Raw genomic sequence first — 15,499 nt, forward strand, 5'->3', positions numbered from 1 at the left:
CCTCAATTTTGCTATGAACCTAAAACTGCGCTAAAATTATATATATATATATATATAATATACAAAATTCTAGAAATCCTATAACTGCCATTTATTATTGGTTGGTATACAATAAGTATGTTTAACCTGTATTAAAGGCCTTTGTTATCTAATATCAGTACACATACCGCAGACTTTTCAAGGCATTGTAAAGTGTTCTACTTGGACAACATTAAATTTCTGTTGTATTTGTGAAGATGCTTATGTTTTTCTTTTAACAAAAAGCAGATTTGTTTCTTTTCAATATAAAAACTTTATTGAATTTTCTTTGAAGCAACTGGTAATAAGATTATGATGCAAAAGCACAGAAGGGTGCAGAAAATGGTCTTGCCCTTTATCTTATATATAATATGTCATATTTGTCTTAGCCCCAGGATAAGGCAATAAGTCATATATTTGGGAAAACATAGGAGACAATTTTGCTTAACATATTTATTATGTGATTACAGTGTTGCATCAAATGGCCAATTTAATGCTGTTTTTTTAAATGTTCTGTTCCAGTTAGTTAAAAGACTTCCTTCCCTTCCTTTCTAGTCATTAGATAAAATCGTATATGTATATATGATTGCAAGTTCTGACAATTCCTTTGGCTTTGGCCATGCAGAAAGCAGTCTTGTGATTCAAGCTCTAAATCAGTTTAAGGTGTTTCCTTATTCCACTACCAGCCTGGGGATGAACAGAATCACCCATTTTAGGCACACTGCCTCCCTCCCTTCCCCTCCTTTTCCCAGATGAAATCTATTTTTAGTGTTTTTATCATTTTAGGCATTTCATAAGGCAGAGTTATACATGTAGGATTACTGGAGTTATGTATTATCACTTAGAAGTGGGGAAGTGCCACACTATATGCAGGAAATTGCCTCCACAGTCCAAAGATAAAACGTTCAGATTAAAGGGAGATTAGGAAAGAGAAAAAACATATTGCAGTTTATTCAGCAGATCTCTCAGTTTCCTTCTCCGAATTAGGATCTACAGATTTATTCACAAGATAATAGGCTGGTTTTCTTTTAATTTTTTAAAAAAGTAGTAGTAGTTATTGTTATTCAATTTAAAATGGTAACAAATCTGAAAATATTTAAGAGCATACTGTTTCCCATCCCTTCACACAACAATACCATACCCTGGAGAAGACTCGAGGTTTCTGTTTTCAGTTCTCTGGTTTCTGCTATAATTTTAGGTAAAATGTTTTTTTTCCTCTCTCCCAGTTTATTCATTTTAGACACTACTTATCGATTCCACAATTTGATTAAGAACAGTTTCGCTCACATGTATTATAACTCTCTGCCCTTTCGTAACGTAGACATTTATTATTTCAATTTTTTGATTGGTTACTTTTTACACTTTAGATGATATCTCTAAATTTCTCCTCTGCATCCCCATTCCACAGAATCTCTTCAAGCTCCTCTTTATAACCTAAAGATACGTGAGTGCACCTACCCCTTTCTCTACCTTTTATTTTCCCTTCCATATTTTACCTTATGTCAGCCACAGCTTCTACTTTTACATTGTCAGAATTACTAACATTTATTTCTGTCTTGCAACCATAATCATTGTTGACCACAGAATGACTCTAAACTTTGAAAACCAACACTTACCTTATAGGACTATGCTAATATTGTTCAATGCTGGTCTGAGTAGTGTATTAGATAGATTTCATGTCCTTCTCTAACTGATTCAATATAATATCACCTTGGCCAGTGTAAGGAGAGTGTTCCTAAGCATCAACATCAGTTAAAATAGTTTTACATTCTATGTATTACTTAAATTCATGCCATACTGTAGTTTCTTTTATATTTAGACTATGGTTCACTTGTAAATTTACAAATTATTTTCCTGCAGTTTCTAATTACCATTTTTCTTTCATTTCATTATTTGCTTTTATATCTCCTTCCCCTTATCCACACACACGCACACGCGCGTGCGCGCACACACACACACACACACACACACACCTTTAAATTATAACTTTAATTCTATTGAGTTCTTTCTTTTCTGGAGACCTCTCTCCTGGAGTCTTTAGGCTTCCTATTCCAATCAGTTTTACAGTTTCTTTATTTTGGTGAGTCATTCTCTTTAATGCTGCAGACTCTTCACATATTACAGATCCTTGTTTTTCTATTCATACTTAAGAAAAAAGGAAGAGTAGCTGGTTGAGGTTTCCTTTGTTTTAACAGCTCTTTTCCAGCCATTTTTCTCTCCTGAGTAGCAGTTCTGCAAGGAAACTTTTGGTGGAGCTGGGCTGGGACTCACTTTAGAGTCTGCTGATGGGAAGCTAGCTTTCAGGCTACAGTCCCCCAGGTCTCAGAATGACTTTATGCCACCTGTTACATTTGCCCAACTATAAATACTAGATTAATCCCCCTTTGGTAGCCTCACTTATCAGTCATAACTTCTGACTCCAGAGTCAGAACCCTCTCCCTTTGCAGTTCCTTACATCATTTGCTAGGCTCTGACTTCTCTGTGCACTTCATTGGTCAACTTGCCTCTATCTGTTCCCCAAATACTTATTGAAAGCTCTCATTTGTTGGTGGCCACCAACACCCCTAATCCTGTTGCCTCACATTCTTTACTTCCTTTTCTGTTACGGTTATGCCTTCATTATACTTTTATGTTTTTATTTCAATGGGATCTCAGGAGCTATGGGAGATAAACACATATTTCTGCTATCTTGAATCTCTCCAAGTTGGTTTTAGAAAAGCTATCAATTCAGTTTCTGTTCTAAACTCTAGGAAATATTAGATTGTTTCCACTCTATAGTTTTCTCTGTTTATTTAGTATCTCCTTATATAGACTGAAAACACTGCAAGAGCTGTAGTTTTGCATTCTGTTTCATCCATTTCTTCTATAGAGCCAGAGATTCAATTGTAAGCGGTTTCACAATTTCAGATGTAAATGCCAATGTTTAAAGTAGACCCCTTTTCTCTAGTTTTTCTATTCATTTTTACCCTCTCTTCTCTTTCTTTACCTCTGCTTGCCTTGGTCTCTGTTTCTCAACTAATCATCTTTCTTCTAGCACTGCTTCTTCACTATGTTCTTTTCCCAATCCCCTCAATCTATAAAGTTAAGGCATCTCTTTCCTCTGGGCCCTACCCTCCTTTACTCCTCATGTTCACTATTATGTGACCTATTTGCAGACATTTCAGTGTACCACCCATGTTTCTCCTTTATATCTTTGCTACATATTTAGGTCTCCCAGGAATACTCTGAATAGTTTTGCAACTCAGCAGTTTCCAACTCATGGCCACCCTTGCTTCATCCCTGCTCTCATTCCCTCCTCTCCCCATATTATTTTGAAATAAATCCCAGACATCATATTAGTTCTTTCACAAACATTTCAGTGTGTATCTCAATACGGGTGCTTTAAAAAATGTAACCACAGGGTGATGCAAGAGGGAAGAGATATGGGAACATATGTATATGTATAACTGATTCAGTTTGTTGTAAAGGAAAAACTAACACACTATTGTAAAACAATCATACTCCAATAAAGATGTTAAAAAAAAAATGTAACCACAAAACCATTAGCACATCTAAAATTACTTAATATCATTACATATTCAAATTTCTAATGTTTCATAATTGTGATTAATGCTTTTTAGTTTGTTTAATTGAATTAGGATCCAAATAAGGTCTAAAAATTCCTGTTGGTTGATACTCTTTTTAAGACTCTCTTCATCTCTTTTTATCTGTAAGCTCCCTTCCTTTTTTCCCTATCCCTCTATTTTCCTTTTTACTGAAATTTAATTGTTGAAGAAACTGGATTATGTGTCTTGTAGATTTCCCACCATCTGGATCTCACTGATTACATCCTTGCAGTGGCCTTTAATATGTCCCCTAGAGTTTATCCTTTAAATCCTGGGATTTTATGGTCTTATTCTACGATTTGACATAATTCCTAACATTTCAAATTTAATCTTCATATGATTTCACATCTCCTAAAACCACTTTTTATAAGAAGTTATGTGTTTAACTTAATCTGACCCAGTTGCTTGCAGTCTTATAATTAGAACACCAGTTAAATGGTAGTTTCCCTGAGGGACTAGGTGCTTAGGCTGGTGAAAATGAAACTTACTTTTTGCAAGAAGGCCCCTTTGGGGAATTGCCATAGACCTTAAACTGTAGTTAAATAAAAGTTTACATTAAAATGAGAATAGCTTTATATTTTCAAATTTTAACCCTTAATAAATCAATGAATGAGAACCTAGGCTTACTGAAGGTGGAATCAGAGCCTCATATATGTGGACAGCTCCAAGTAAACCATCTTCTGCTACTCCATAGCATAACTAGGGCAAATGATGTAATCTGGGATAGGTACTGAAATCCTCAAACAGACTCACCCTCACACATCCCCATGGCTGGGGAAATTAGGTCTTTCTCAGTCACTGGTTGGGAAGTAAATATCATGAGTTTTAGTACTTCTTGTCCATATGTCCAAAAATATGGGATCTAAACAGGAGGAAATACGCTAGAAGAACTTCACAACCTTTCTAGCATGCTGATGTCTTAAATGGTATGAATGGAGAGCTGTCATTTTGTCTTAAGGGCTGCAGCTCTTTCACAGCTTCTTTGACTTCTGGTTATTTTTGTGCAGCAGCTCTCATTGAGAAGTCCATTCTTGGCCTTGGCTAGTGATTTTTATTGGGTGATATACAGTTTTGTATATAGCATTATTTTTTTTTAATGAATTAAGGGTTTTCTTCCTGTATGTTTGTTTGTTTTCCCAGAGGTAAACTTAGAAAGATTAGAACTTTTATGGTGAAATATCAGACTAAAAATTTCTTTTTATGATGTATTGTTGTCATTTTCTCTCTGGTTTTAGGAGCTGGGAATCCAAAGTGCAAAATTGCAATTGTTATGGGAAAAACTAACAATAACTGTGTAACCAGGTAATAAAACAATAGTGAATGAGAAATCTATGAGGAATAAGAGTAGGTGTTTCTCTGTATACACTTAATTTACTTAAAACACACCATTTGGGCTCACAAATCATAATAATATAAAATATATTATGACATTAAATGTCACATGTTTGTATTTCACAATTATTTTGCTAAAAGATATATTTAGAAAACATTAGGGAGTGTTGCTGTACATTCTTCACTGTGGAATTTCCTGTATTAAAAGTGTTGCTGAATCCTCAAAGCTGTTTGGATCAGATTATAAGATATATAAAATTTTTCAAAACTGTTTGTAAGTTAGACATTTAGATCCAAGGCAATAGTCTTGAAATGTTTAATGTATTGAATATCAGTTGCCAGTTACCACTTTGAGCAATGAGAAGCCTCAGTTAAATAACTTTCACATATTTTAAAATCATCATTGTTCCAGATCACAGCCTGCATCTGAATGTACTTAGTGTATGTTTTTTACACGGTTCCCATTCCAGACGTCATTGCTTACATAATTACATGATAACAACAATGAAAAAATGACAGTTGAGACTCTGCCTAACATCTGTTTTATTTTTCCACTTAGGACACTTTTCCTAACATCTGTTTTTCTTTTGACCAGACACAAACAACACAGCATGATTCTTGTTCCCATCAACACACCTGGAGTAGAAGTAATAAGGCCCTTGTCTGTTTTTGGCTACCTGGGTAAGTATTCAATCAACCTGTCCATGTATTTGCAAGCAGGAAGACTAGAATATGCAGTAACACTGAAGGGACTAGATAACATTTTAAAAATATATTTATTTATTTATTTGGCTGCATCAGGTCTTAGTTGTGGCACACAGGATCTTCACTGCGGTACGTGGGATCTTTCATTGCAGAGGGCAGGCTCTCTAGTCGTGGTGCTCAGGCTCTAGAGAGCGTGGGCTTAGTTGCCCCACAGCATGTGGGATCTTAGTTCCCTGACCAGGGATCAAACCCACGTCCCCTGCATTGGAAGGTGGATTCTTAACCACTGGACCACCAGGGAAGTCCCTAGATAGCATTTTAATGCACAAGATGGGTTCTTGGAAATTTTTTGATGCTTAATAAAACTACGAGTGGAGTTCAGAATAGAACAAATAAAAAGAGAGGTGGTGCTGCATTCTACCACGTTTTGTCTGCTTTTGGGAAAGGGCAGACTGGTATTCAAGGAATAATGACTCTGTCTGCCAGTCTTCTCTTCATCATCCAGGAGAATAGATTAATGAAATACACCTGGAAAATTAAATCTAGGTAACCCATAGTAACATTCATTTTCATTTTCAAGTTTAGCTTTCTTAGTCAATCAACCTCAAGAGCTATTAATAAGCAATGGGTTTTGACTGATTTGAATGCAAAACTTTTCCTTCCTTCTGTCCTTGGGTGGAATTTCTAAGAAGCAAGGATACTTTTGCTCAGGTTCATGTTCACTGTTTCCTTGCCAATCAGGTTGCTCACTCAGCAAGTATTTGTTGAGTGCTGAGCACCGTTCCAGGTACTTAGAATACATTAGTGAACACAGTAGACCAAGATCTCTGCCCTTGTGGAGCTTGCATGCTGGAGGAAGGAGACAGAATAAATACAAACATGTAAATAAGAAGTTATATAGCTGTCAGCCGGTGATAAATGTTATGAAAATGTTTACTGAACTTCAGGTTTTGTGGTGACCCTGGCTTTCTGTTTATTGTTGAAAGTGGCTAATGAAAATATTCTAGTAGTGGATGTAAGACTTGCAGTTTTATGGAACATTTGGCATCATCACTTTCTGTAGGCTGCAGCTGGAGAATGCACCCACAGGTTAAGTGTGTCGGCAAACATGAAAAGATGCTCAACAACACTGATTATTAGAGAAATGCAAGTCAAAAGTACAATGAGGTATCACCTCACACTGGTCAGAATGGCCACCATCAAAATATCTACAAACAGTAAATGCCGGAGAGGGTGTGGAGCAAAGGGAACCCCTCCTGCACTGTTGGTGGGAATGTAAATTGATACAGCCACTATGGAGAACAGTATGGAGGTTGCTTAAAAAACTAAAACTACAACTACCATATGACACAGCAATCCCACTTCTGGGCATATACTCTCAGAAAACCATAATTCAAAAAGACACATGCACCCCAGTGTTCATTGCAGCACTCTTTACAATAGCCAGGACATGGAAGCAACCTAAATGTCCATCGGCAGATGAATGGATAAAAAAGATGTGGTACATATATACAATGGAATATTACTCAGCCATAAAAAGGAATGAAATTGGGTCATTTGTTGAGACGTGAATGGATCTAGAGACTGTCATAGAGAGTGAAGTAAGTCAGAAAGAGAAAAACAAATATCATATATTAACACATATATGTGGAACCTAGAAAAATGGTATAGATTATCTTATTTGCAAAGCAGAAATGGAGACACAGACATAGATAACAAATGTATGGATACCCAGGGAGGGAGGAGGGGGGAGGAATTGGGAGTTTGGGATTGACACATATACACTATTGATTGTATAAAATAGACGACTAATGAGAACTTATTGTATAGCCCAAGGAACTCTGCTTAATGCACGTGGTAACCTAAGTGGCAAGGAAATCCAAAAAAAGAGGGGATGTGTGTAGATGATTAATTTTGCTGTACAGTAGAAACTAATACAACATTGTAAAGCAACTATACTCCAATAAAAATTAACTAAAAAAAAAGGATTGAATCATAAAGAAAAGAAAAGTGTGTTGGCAAGACGGGGATGAACAAGCTCCCTGGAGCACACTGTGCATGGGAAGTTGTTGGGTTGCAGAGCAACAGCCTAAAAGACCACCAAAATGAGTTTATAATGTTGGTTGGCTACAAATACCCTCCATTGTAGAGCCTGTGTTTGAAATTTCAGTATGACAATTTCACCAGCACCTCTCCAACTCCCTGTGCCAAGGCCAAAAGAAACAGTGTGGACATAATTGATTATTAATGTCTATTCTGACTGGGAAAGGGTGTGGAGTTAGCATGAGATTATCTGCAGAATTTGGCAGGGAGGAGGGGTGATGTAAAGACAAAATGTGAATGTGTTCGCAATCTCAGTCACATGCCAGCATTTTCAAGAGGCAAACACACAGTGAACAAGCCTAGACAGGGAGCAAACATACCTGAAAGCCCAGCCTCAGCTTTGTCTCTAATGCTGAACCTGCTCTCTCCCTTCAAGCAGGTTCTTCACATCATGAGGCATTGGTTTCCACAATGGTCAAATCAGAAATTTAAATTACATTATTCACTTTCAATTTCTGAACCATTGGAACTTTTTTTTTCCAAGCAAAATTTTCTTTGGAAGCCCGTTATAAAAAATTGCAGGCTTCCCTGGTGGCGCAGTGGTTGAGAGTCTGCCTGCCGATGCTAGGGGATACAGGTTCGTGCCCCGGTCTGGGAAGATGCCGCAGAGCGGCTGAGCCCGTGAGCCCGTGAGCCATGGCCGCTGAGCCTGCGTGTCCGGAGCCTGTGCTCCGCAATGGGAGAGGCCACAACAGTGAGAGGACCGCATACCGGAAAAAAAAAAAAAAAAAAGCAAGACTACAGCCTTCCCTGGTGGCGCAGTGGTTGAGAATCTGTCTGCTAATGCAGGGGATATGGGTTTGAGCCTTGGTCTGGGAAGATCCCACATGCCGCGGAGCAACTGGGCCTGTGAGCCACAACTACTGAGCCTGCACGTCTGGAGCCTGTGCTCCGCAACAAGAGAGGCCGCGATAGTGAGAGGCCCACGCACTGCGATGAAGAGCAGCCCCCACTTGCCACAACTAGAGAAACCCCTCGCACAGAAACGAAGACCCAACACAGCAAAAATAAATAAATTAATTAATAAACTCCTACCCCCAACATCAAAAAAATCTTTAAAAAAAAAATTTCAAAGAAGAAGCAATAATAAAATAGTCTGATTGGAGCTGTGGAGCTGTCTTTTTCATAGCTCTACAACTTCAGAGAATGAGTTCAGAAATCTCTTGATGAAATGATATCTAAAATCTCTTAAAATTTCTAAAACAGTTGATAAGTTTTCTGGGCTACACAGTGCTGGGGGTTCAAGGCTCTGGTCTACCTAGGAATGTATGACATGAGGCCTTTAAATTCCACTATCTTTGAGTAATTATATTTCAGTAGATTAATTATCTGTGACTGTTTCTTGGTCAATTCATTTTGCTTTTTAAAATTTTATTCTCTATTTTATAGATAATTTCCATGGAGGACATTTTGAGATCCATTTTAATCAAGTGCGAGTTCCTGCCACCAATTTAATACTAGGTGAGATAAGTTTGGAAAAATTATTCTCTATTATTTTGTTTTAAAATATTTGCAGGTCTAAATCTGGAAAAGATACGAAGTATACCATAATTTAGATACTTTCCCCTCTTATTTACTCCATTTATAAAGGAAAAATTTTTCCTTTGGTGGATTTTCTTACATGGAATAATAAGGTTTTATTTAAGTTTTTAATGTGGTATCACATCAGTTGAAAACACAGCTAAATACAAAAATTATACAATTCAGAGCAACACACTTTTTCCTAAAACGTGATCTTCAAGCCTCTACTTGTTTTACTAAAACCTCAATACTTTCTGAATTCAAGTCATATACACATTAGAAGCATAAATAACTTTGAACACTGTATGCCTGGAATGACTCCATCCTCTTGCTTGTTGGAATCCTACTCAACTTTCAGGGAACACCTCTGATGCCACCTCTTTCAGGAAGGTTCTTGTGTTCCTCATCTCATCCACTCAACAAGCCCCTGATCCTGCCAGGCCCTAGGGTTACCATGATGAACAGACAGCATCTCCCTCCTTTACCTTTCTTGTCCCTCTCCATATCCCTTATCCCTAGCATCCTTGCCCCTCTTCTAGGTTCTAAACTCCGGTCTGTGTCTTATCTACCTTTGTAACCATTGCGGCACTAACAAAACAACTTATGCAGAGTAGGTACTCAAAAGACAGTTCTTAAATTTGATCCAAGTTTTTGATGATGGTGGTAGCAAAGTTCCATAAAGGTATAGTGAACCTTATTACAGAATTGACGTTTTTCCTACCAGAATGCCATTTTTATGTAGGGCAGCTCATTAGTTTCTCAGGATTTCTGTAAATAACAAAAGAAATAGGCTGTGGTCATGTTATCCTTTCTTTCTCACAGGTGAAGGCAGGGGATTTGAAATTGCCCAAGGACGCCTTGGACCTGGCAGAATCCACCACTGTATGAGAACAATAGGTTTGGCTGAACGTGCTTTGCAGATCATGTGTGAACGGGCAAAACAAAGGGTGGCCTTTAAGAAGAAACTGTATTCACATGTAAGGATAATTACTTATTTAAATTTATTGTAGCCCAATGCACTACACTAACTTTGAGCCAAAACAGCATTACTTGGTCAGCAAGAGATATCTCTGCATAAACAAGGAGAAAATATGTTTTCCACAAAACATATTTATGTCTGAATTTAAATATAGTCTGACCAGAGGTAGTTATCTTTGTGAAAGATTAAATAACTCTTTAAGTGCTTCAACACCTCAGCACACAGTGTGGACAATTCCTTCAACTTTCCCAGACTCTCGTTCTCTAGAGAACCTCGTACAGTAGCCCTCTCTGTGGACATGAGAGGGCTGTTGTAAGGAAGAAGGAAGCCGTGTCCTTTGGCTTTCTGGAAGGAATTAGGACAGATAAGTGGAGAGATATAGGAAAATAGCCTAAAACTCAGTGAAATAAGAGAGATATAAAAATGGAATGGACTGCTTTAAAAAGAAGTGAGCTTCCTGTCAATGGAGAAATGCAAGTAGAAATGGGATCAGCATTTGGTGGGATGTTCATTATATTTTGGATTCTCATCTCTAAATTATGTACTAATGAGTCTGTTGTTTACAAAGTACAGTAAACAATATAGTTACATCCGGGCACTATAATACAAATTAGACAATATTTATCAAGAGAAAAAGAGACGGTACTTCCCTGGTAGTGCAGTGGTTAAGAATCTGCATGCCAATGCAGGGGACACAGGTTCGAACCCTGGTCCGGGAACATCCCACATGCCATGGAGCAACTAAGCCCGTGTGCCACAACTACTGAGCCTGTGTTCTTGAGCCCACGAGCCACAGCTACTGAGCGTGTGAGCCACAACTACTGAAGCCCGCGCACCTAGAGCCTGTGCTCTAAAACAAGAAAAGCCACTGCAATGAGAAGCCTGTGCACTACAATGAAGAGTAGTCCCCGCTCACCGCAACTAGAGAAAAACCCGCACACATCAACAAAGACCCAATGCAGCCAAAAATAAACAAACAAATAAATAAATAAATAAATATATTTTTTTTAAAGAGGAAAAGACGCTATCATTTCACACTTCGTTGCTTACAAGAAATGTTGAAGGGAGCTTTTAAGCTGAAATAGAAAACTTTTTAAGAGAAATGAGATATCCAAATCATCTCCCCAAAAGCCCTTCTAAATTTTAAGGAGGCAAGAAAAATTATTGTTAAATATTTAATACTTATGATTGCTAACATGTAGTGTTAGGTCAAACTTGTAGTAATAAAATTGTATTCTAGAGAACCTCGCTAGACAAGTTTGCTGGACATGTGTATTTTAGGACATTTTATAAGATTGTCACAAATGTACTTTACAACCCCTTGTAAAGTACATTTGTGACAATCATAAAAATTTTGCAGTACATTTTTTACCTTGAATTCCTATAGACCATATTTGCTTTTTTTTTTGAAATATTATTCAGCATATCTATGATTTAGTTGTAACATTGTTCTTGTGGAAAAATAACAGCCTGCTTTATGGCACATACCTAGGAATAATTTTTAGAAGAACCCCTTTAGTTAACTTTGAGAGCAAGAGTTCAGCTGTTACATGGGCACTGTTGGAAGAGGTAAGAAGATGTGAATGTTTGAGGCCATGGATACAACTCCACAATGCCGCTGGAGTAGGCGCTAAAGAGTTACTCATGGCATCAACTGTTACTTCTTACACTTTTCTCTTTCAAGATTGCCTGGGAGGAGCTTCAGGATGGCGGAAGAGTAAGACATGGAGATCACCTTCCTCCCCACAAATACATCAGAAATACATCTACATGTGGAACAACCCCTACAGAACACCTACTAAATGCTGGCAGAAGACCTCAGACCTCCCAAAAGGCCAAAAACTCCCCACATACCTGGGTAGGGCAAAAGAAAAAACAGAGACAAAAGAATAGGGTTGGGACCTGCACCAGTGGGAGGGGTCTGTGAAGAAGGAAAGGTTTCCACACACTAGGAAACCCCTTCACGGGCGGAGACTGCAGGTGTCAGAGGGGGAAATTTCGGAGCCACAGAGGAGAGCGCAGTGATGGGTGTGGAGGGCAAAGCAGAGAGATTCCCGAACAGAGGATCAGTGCAGACCAGCACTCACCAGCCCGAGAGGCTTGTCTGCTCACCCGCCGGGAGGGGCAGGGGCTGAGAGCTAAGGCTCGGGCTTCGGAGGTCAGATCCCAGGGAGAGGACTGGGGTTGGCTGTGTGAACACAGCCTGAAGGGGCTAGTGTGCCACAGCTAGCCAGGAGGGAGTCCAGGAAAAAGTTTGGAGCTGCCGAAGAGGCAAGAGACTTTTTCTTGCCTCTTTGTTTCGCGTTGCACGAGGAGAGGGGATTAAGAGCGCCAACTAAATGAGCTCCAGAAACAGGTGCGTCAGCACAAACACGAGGGGTGGGAATGAGACGCTAAGGCTCTGCTGCAGCCGCCAAGAAGCCTCTGAGCAAGCACAGGTCACTCTCCACACCTCCCCTCCCGGGAGCCTGTGCAGCCTGCCATTGCCAGGGTCCCGTGATCCAGGGACAACTTCCCATGAGAGCACACAGTGCACCTCAGGCTGCTGCAACGTCATGCCAGCCTCTGCCGCCGCAAGCTCACCCCGCATTCCGTACCCCTCCCTCCCCCGGCCTGAGTGAGCTAGAGCCCCCTACTCAGCTGTGCTTTTAACCCCATCCTGACTGAGCAAAGAACAGATACCCTCAGGTGACCTACATGCAGAGGCGGGGCCAAATCCAAAGCTGAACCCCAGGAGCCGTGCGAACAAAGAAGAGAAAGGGAAATCTCTCCCAGCAGCCTCAGGAGCAGCGGATTAAATCTCCACAATCAACTTGATGTACCCTACATCTCTGGAATACGTGAATAGACAACGAATCATCCCAAGATTGAGGGGGTGGACTTTGGGAGCAATTATATATATATATATATATATTTTTTTTTTTTTTTTTTTTGCGTTACTTGGGCCTCTCACTGTTGTGGCCTCTCCCGTTGCGGAGCATAGGCTCCGGACGCGCAGGCTCAGCGGCCATGGCTCACGGGCCCAGCCGCTCTGCGGCATGTGGGATCTTCCCGGACTGGGGCACGAACTCGCGTCCCCTGCATCGGCAGGCGATCTCTCAACCACTGCGCCACCAGGGAAGCCCTATATATATATTTTTTCCTTTTTTCTCTTATTGGAAGTGTGTATGTATATGTTTCTGTGTGTGATTTTGTCTCTATAGCTTTGCTTTTACCATTTGTCCTAGGGTTCTATCTCTCCGGTTTTTTGTTTTTTGTTTTTGTGTGTGTGTGTGTGGTACGCGGGCCTCTCACTGTTGTGGCCTCTCCCTTTGCGGAGCACAGGCTCCGGATGCGCAGGCTCAGCGGCCATGGCTCACGGGCCCAGCCGCTCCGCGGCATGTGGGATCTTCCCGGACCTGGGCACGAACCCACATCCCCTGCATCGGCAGGCGGATTCTCAACCACTGCGCCACCAGGGAAGCCCTGTTTTTTTTTAAATATAGTTTTTAGTGCTTGTTTTCATTGGTGGATTTGTTTTTTGGTTTGGTTGCTCTCTTCTTTCTTTCTTTTTTTATTACTTAATTTTTTTTTTATTTTCAATAATTATTTTTATTTTATTAATTTTATTTATTTATTTATTTTTCTTTCTTTCTTTCCTTTTTTCTCCCTTTTATTCTGAGCCATGTGGATGACAGGATCTTTGTGCTCCAGCCGGGCGTCAGGCCTGTGCCTTTGAGGTGGGAGAGCCAGGTTCACAACATTGGTCCACCAGAGACCTCCCAGCTCCATGTAATATCAAAAGGCAAAAATCACCCAGAGATCTCTGTCTCAACGCCAAGACCCAGCTCCACTCAACAACCAGCAAGCTACAGTGTTGGAAACCCTATGCCAAACAACTAGCAAGACAGGAACACAACCCTACCAATTAGCAGAGAGGCTGCCTAAAATCATGATAAGGTCACAGACACCCCAAAACACACCACCAGAGGCAGACCTGCCCACAAGAAAGACAAGTTCCACCCTCATCCACCAGAACACAGGCAATAGTCCCCTCCACCAGGAGACCGACGGAACCCACTGAACCAACCTTGGCCACTGGGGGCAGACAGCAAAAACAACAGGAACTACGAACCTGCAGCCTGTGAAAAGGAGACACCAAACACAGTAAGGCAAAATGAGAAGACAGAGAAATACACAGCAGATGAAAGAGCAAGGTAAAAACCCACCGGACCAAACAAATGAACAGGAAATAGGCAGTCTACCTGAAAAAGAATTCAGAATAATGATAATAAAGATCAGAGAAGAATAGAATAAAAATAGTAAAGATCATAGAAGAATAATGATAGTAAAGATCATAGAAGAATAGAAAAGAGGGGTTTCCCTGGTGGCGCAGTGGTTGAGAGTCCGCCTGCCGATGCAGGGGACACTGGTTCGTGCCCCGGTCCGGGAAGATCCCACATGCCGCGGAGCGGCTGGGCCCGTAAGCCATGGCCGCTGAGCCTGCGCGTCCAGAGCCTGTGCTCCGCGACGGGAGAGGCCACAACAGTGAGAGGCCCGCGTACCGAAAAAAAAAAAAAGAATAGAAAAGAAAGGGACTGAGAAAATATTTGAAGAGATTATAGTTGAAAGCTTCCCTAATATGGGAAAGGAAATAGTCAATCAAGTCCAGGAAAGGCAGAGAGTCCCATACAGGATAAATCCAAGAAGAAACATGCCAAGACACATATTAACCAAACTATCAAAAATTAAATACAAAGGAAAAATATTAAAAGCAGCAAGGGAAAAACAACAAATAACATACAAGAGATTCCCCATAAGGTTAACAGCTTGATCTTTCTGCAGAAACTCTGCAAGCCAGAAGGGAGTGGCAGGACATATTTAAAGTGATGAAAGGGAAAAACCTACAACCAAGATTACTCTACCCAGCAAGGGTCTCATTCAGATTCGCTGTAGAAACGAAAACCTTTACTGACAAGCAAAAGCTAAGAGAATTCAGCACCACCAAACCAGCTTTACAACAAATGCTAAAGGAACTTCTCTAGGCAGGAAACACAAGAGAAGGAAAAGATCTACAATAACAAACCCAAAACAATTAAGAAAATGGTAACAGGAACATACATATCGATAATTACTTTAAATGTAAATGGATTAAATGCTCCAACCAAAACACCTACACTGGCTGAAAGGATACAAAAACAAAACTCGTATATATGCTGTGTACAAGAGACCTAGTTCAGACCTAGGGACACATACA

At 40.0% G+C, this 15,499-nt stretch overlaps 1 protein-coding gene across 1 annotated transcript in view; it reads left to right on the forward strand.

Moving 5' to 3' along the window:
- ACAD11 (acyl-CoA dehydrogenase family member 11) overlaps positions 1–15,499 on the forward strand; it is a 95,121-nt gene that overhangs the window by 66,177 nt on the left and 13,445 nt on the right. Inside the window, 4 exon segments of the mRNA XM_059065341.2 lie at positions 4,859–4,925; positions 5,551–5,636; positions 9,153–9,224; positions 10,107–10,261. Of these exon segments, the coding sequence (XP_058921324.1) occupies positions 4,859–4,925; positions 5,551–5,636; positions 9,153–9,224; positions 10,107–10,261 (380 nt within the window).

The sequence above is a fragment of the Kogia breviceps genome, chromosome 5 (assembly GCF_026419965.1).
Source record: "Kogia breviceps isolate mKogBre1 chromosome 5, mKogBre1 haplotype 1, whole genome shotgun sequence".
In the NCBI taxonomy this organism is placed as follows: domain Eukaryota; kingdom Metazoa; phylum Chordata; class Mammalia; order Artiodactyla; family Physeteridae; genus Kogia; species Kogia breviceps.